General features: G+C 69.0%; 1 protein-coding gene across 1 annotated transcript in view; it reads left to right on the top strand.

Annotated features, from left to right (window-relative positions):
* The window catches only part of MUC5AC (mucin 5AC, oligomeric mucus/gel-forming), a 24,610-nt gene that overhangs the window by 12,165 nt on the left and 7,569 nt on the right, over positions 1-4,876 (top strand). The window contains exons 23-29 of the mRNA XM_012651930.1: positions 11-250; positions 617-773; positions 1,110-1,238; positions 1,393-1,555; positions 2,302-2,345; positions 2,428-2,616; positions 3,263-4,873. Of these exons, the coding sequence (XP_012507384.1) occupies positions 11-250; positions 617-773; positions 1,110-1,238; positions 1,393-1,555; positions 2,302-2,345; positions 2,428-2,616; positions 3,263-4,873 (2,533 nt within the window). The remainder of the gene's footprint in view (positions 1-10; positions 251-616; positions 774-1,109; positions 1,239-1,392; positions 1,556-2,301; positions 2,346-2,427; positions 2,617-3,262; positions 4,874-4,876) is intronic.

The raw sequence follows: 4,876 nt of genomic DNA, 5'->3' as shown, positions 1-4,876 counted from the left end.
GCGCCCGCAGGGCAGGGTCTGCGGCCTGTGCGGGAACTTCGACGACAACGCCATCAACGACTTCACCACGCGGAGCCAGTCCGTGGCGGGAAACGCCCTGGAGTTCGGGAACAGCTGGAAGTTCTCCCCGAACTGCCCGGACGCTCCGGCGCCCAAGGACCCCTGCACCGCCAACCCGTACCGCAAGTCCTGGGCGCAGAAGCAGTGCAGCATCATCAACGGCGCCACCTTCGCCGCCTGCCATGCCCACGTACGGCCGCCGGGCTGGGCAGGGGGCTTCTCTGGGCCAAGGGGATGCACAGCGACTCCTGGAAGCCCCCATAGGGAGAAGGGGGTTGGGGGGCACGGCCGTGCGCCAAGGGTGTGGGCAGTTGGGCCTCAGGGGCTGGTGTGGCCACGTGGGGTGGGGCCCCGGGGTGGTTTGGGGGCCGTGGGGAGCGTCACCTCTGGAGACTGAGGGAGCCTGAGGCCTGAGTCAGGGCCGCCAACCACCCAGGCCACCCGTCTGTTCCCCCGAGCTCCAGCGGGAACTGCCCAGGTTGACACGCCGGCGTGGCCCCAACCCCAGAGCCACGTGGCGCAGGGTCCCTGGAGCCTGAAGCCCCGTCTCACTCAGGTGGAGCCGGACAAGTACTACGAGGCCTGTGTGAGCGACGCGTGCGCCTGCGACTCGGGGGGCGACTGCGAGTGTTTCTGCACGGCCGTGGCCGCCTACGCCCAGGCCTGCCACCAAGTGGGCCTCTGCGTGTCCTGGAGGACCCCGGACGTCTGCCGTGAGTGCACAGGGGCTGCGGGGCCAAGGCAGGAAAGGCTGATGTGCCCGGGAACAAAATACAGAGGAGAGGTGGTAGAACATTCTGGAAGGAGGTCAGCAGAGGGCCCCAGCCCAGCCCAGGCGGAGCCAGGGGAGCGGGGCATAGCTGGGAGTGCCTCTGGCTGGAGACCCCAGCCTGATGGCGGCCCTGGGGCACCCCTCAGAGGCCAGGGGACCCCGCCCCGTCATGCTGGCTGAGGACACAGGGTGGGGAACGGCGGTGGACCGTGCGGGGCGCGGGGGCTGAGCCCGCCTGGGCTGGGGCCTGGCCCGCTGAGCCGCCTCCCTCCCGCAGCGCTCTTCTGCGACTACTACAACCCCGAGGGGCTGTGCGAGTGGCACTACCAGCCCTGCGGGGCCCCCTGCATGCGCACCTGCCGGAACCCGCGCGGAGACTGCCCGCACGACGTCCGCGGCCTCGAAGGTGGGCTCGTGCAGCCTGGCAGGGCCGTCCTGGGTCCGGGGCCTCTGGCCAGGCCTGACTTTCCAGTGGCCTCTCCACGGGGCTGCCGTGGGGACTCCCGGGGTGGGGCTGCTGGTCTGGGTGGGACTCGGAGACTTGGGCCTCTCTGGTGCAGGCTGCTACCCGAGCTGCCCGGCGGAGGCTCCCATCTTTGACGAGGACGAGATGCAGTGTGTGGCCGAGTGCCCGGCCCCGCCCCAGCCACCACCCTGCCGCGTCCACGGGAAGTCGTACGAGCCCGGAGCGCCAGTGCCCTCAGACAAGAACTGCCACTCCTGGTGAGCGGCCCGGCCAGAGGGATGTGGGGGGATTCAGGCCCACAGCCTGGGTATCTGGGGGGTGCTGGGGGGTGTCCACAGCCTGGGTATTTGGGGGTGCTGGGGGTGTCCACAGCCTGGGTTTCAGGGGGTGCTGGGGGTGTCCACAGCCTGGGTATCTGGGGGGTGCTGGGGGTGTCCACAGCCTGGGTATTTGGGGGGTGCTGGGGGTGTCCACAGCCTGGGTTTCAGGGGGTGCTGGGGGTGTCCACAGCCTGGGTATTTGGGGGGTGCTGGGGGTGTCCACAGCCTGGGTTTCAGGGTCCAGGGGCTGCAAGACCGGGGACCTCCCTGTTGCTGGAGTCCATGCTGTGGACAGGTGTCCGTGACTTGAGTTTTGCAGGGGCCAGGACCTGCCTCCCCCCGTCCTGAGGCCCAGGGGGGCTGAGCACAGCGGAGGGCTGTAGGGTACAGGGACAGGCAACAGGTGGGGCAGTGGGGAAGCTGACGGAGACAGCCCCAGAGACTCCACGGGGGCACACCCAGCAGTCACGTGGGGCACTGCTCAGAGGGAGTGGGAGGGGGTGACCAGGTGAGTGCAGCCTGCGGGGCCGCGTGGGGCCTGTGTCCACCAGCTGGGGATGCGATGTGGCCGGGACACCCTGTGGACACCCCTGCGGCAGCGGCTCCCGCCCGGCCCTGCGTGGTGGGATGCCCAGGGGCGGGTGCCGGCCCCACACGCCCAGCGCCCTCCCTCCTCTCCCCAGCGTCTGCAGCGCGAGCGGCGTGCAGTGCAGCTACAACGCCAGTGGTGAGCGGCCGCAGCCTCTTGGGGCCGGGGGCTGGGGGTCTCTGCCTGTGCCCAGCCCCTAACAGGCCGCTCTGCCCCACAGCCTGCATCTGCACCTACGACAGGCGGCACTTCCGTCCCGGCGACATCATCTACCACACAACGGACGGCATGGGCGGGTGCATCTCCGCCCACTGCGGGGCCAACGGCACCATCGACAGGAGGGTCTATGGCTGCAGCTCCAGCAGCGCCCCGCCCCCGACCACCTTCTCCTTCTCCACGCTCCCACGGGGTGAGAGCGCCACTGCCGGGAGAGGGCTCTGGCCTCGGGGGCTGTCCCTCTGCCCGCTGACGGGCACAGCTCTTGCCGGGCGCCAGGCTTGTGCCCAGCTCTGGGCACCAGTGGCGGCCCTTGAAGTTCGGGAAGGGCCCGGGAGTGGGGCGCTGGGCAGAGGGACGGCCTGTCCCTGCCCGCCAGTCGCCCGCAGTGGGAGGGCGCCTGCCTCCGAGGCAGCCCACGGGCCTGGCGTCAGCGGGAGCTCTGGGGCAGCCACAGGCCAGCCTTGGAGGGCGGCGGGAAGCTCTCACCGTCCGCTGCCCCCCACGTCCTCACCCACATCTGGGAGAGACGTCTTGGGGCCCCTGAGACATCGTCTGAGCTTCTCTGAGAGGGACGCACCGGCTCTCAGGGGCACAGACGTGTGGGTTCTGCTTAGGGCATGGTCCGGGGAGTTGGCTTCCCTTAAACAAGGTCAACTTACCTGTTTGTCAAACCTGCCTGGGGCCAGGCAGGAGCTGAGCAGCTGCCCTGGGTGGAGACAGGCAAGCAGGCTAGCCCTGGGCCAGTGACGGGGGTGGCAGGGTGGGCAGGGGCCAGGTGCTGCCGCTCGAGCACGGGCCCCTGACACTCAGCCTGGCACTGTCTCTTCTGCCCACAGTCGTGAGCTCAACGCCAACCGCCAGCACCAGCCCCAGTCCTGCCCCGAGCACGGCGCACGCTGGTCCCCTGAGCAGTACCCAGTCCATAGCCACGGGCACATCATCCAGGATGGCACCTTCCTCAGCCTCTGTGCCACCCCACCATCGCTGCGGGGAGGAGTGCCTGTGGTCACCGTGGCTGGACGTCAGCCGTCCTGGACGGGGCATCGACAGCGGAGACTTCGACACGCTGGACAACCTCCGCGCCCATGGGCACCAGGTGTGCCGAGCGCCCAGGGAGGTGCAGTGCCGGGCGGAGGACGCCCCCGAGGTGCCGCTGCACGTCCTGGGGCAGCGGGTGGACTGCAGCCTGGCGCGGGGGCTGACCTGTCACAACAGGGACCAGGCATCCGGGCTCTGTGACAACTACCAGATCAGGGTCTTGTGCTGCACGCCCCTGGCCTGCCCCACCTCCCACGGCCCCACCCAGACCACACCCCCGGCGGCCTCCAGGACAGCTGCAACCCAGGCCCCGGGCTCCCCTGCCCCCAGCAACACAACCGGCCCGGCCACGCTCTCCACGGCTGCCACAGCAGCGACCACAGCCAGCTCCATGCCTGCCCCGGGCACCAGCACACCCTCGAGAACAGCCGTCCTGACCTCCAGCCTGACACCGGGGCTCACAGCCCTAACAACACCTTCTGGGTCACCCGTGGTCCCTGGGACCTCAGGGGCCACGAGTGAGCCGCCCTCCCCTGAGCCCAGCAAGGCCTGCCATCGGGAGGTCTGCAGCTGGACCCAGTGGATTGACGGCAGCTACCCTGGCCCCGGACGCAACAGTGGAGATTTTGACACTTTCCAGAATTTGAGAAAAAAAGGATACAAATTCTGCGACAGGCCCAGGAGCGTGGAGTGCAGGGCGGAGAGCTTCCCGGACACGCCCCTGGCGGAGCTCGGCCAGAACGTGACCTGCAACGCCAGGGAGGGGCTGCTCTGCCTGAACAAAGACCAGCTGCCACCCATCTGCTACAACTACGAGATCCGCATCCAGTGCTGCCGGCTGGAGGACGTGTGCACCCACGGGACCACCGTGCCCGGGACCTCGGCCACTGCATGGGCCACGTCACGTGAAACCAGTGCCCAAACGCAGACAACGGTGTCAACAGCAGTCCCCTCGACCCCCACAGAGCACACGGCAGTGAGCTCCGCAATGGTGCCCACGCCAGCCAGGACCAGGCACAGCACCCACGCGGTGACTGCACCCGTGACCAGGGACTGCCAGCCCCGGTGCGCGTGGACCAAGTGGTTCGACGTGGACTATCCGGCCCCCGGGCCCCACGGTGGAGACGTCGAAACCTACAACCACATCATCAGCAGAGGGGAGAGGATCTGCCACCGGCCCGAGGACATCGCCAAGCTCGAGTGCCGTGCAGAGAACCATCCCGACGTGGGCCTCGAGAGCCTGGGCCAGGTGGTGCAGTGCAGCCGCGACGTGGGCCTGGTGTGCAGGAACCGGGACCAAGCGGGAGCCCACAAGCTGTGCCTCAACTACCAGGTGCGCGTGCTGTGCTGCCGGACGCCTGACGGCTGCCCCCTGACCACCGTCCCTGTCACAGTGCTCAGCACTCCAAGTG

Source organism: Propithecus coquereli, unplaced genomic scaffold (assembly GCF_000956105.1).
Source record: "Propithecus coquereli isolate 6110/MARCELLA unplaced genomic scaffold, Pcoq_1.0 Scaffold377, whole genome shotgun sequence".
NCBI classification, from domain to species: Eukaryota; Metazoa; Chordata; class Mammalia; order Primates; family Indriidae; genus Propithecus; species Propithecus coquereli.
Note: the sequence above shows the minus strand (reverse complement) of the source record. Positions and strands in the feature narration are given on the sequence as shown.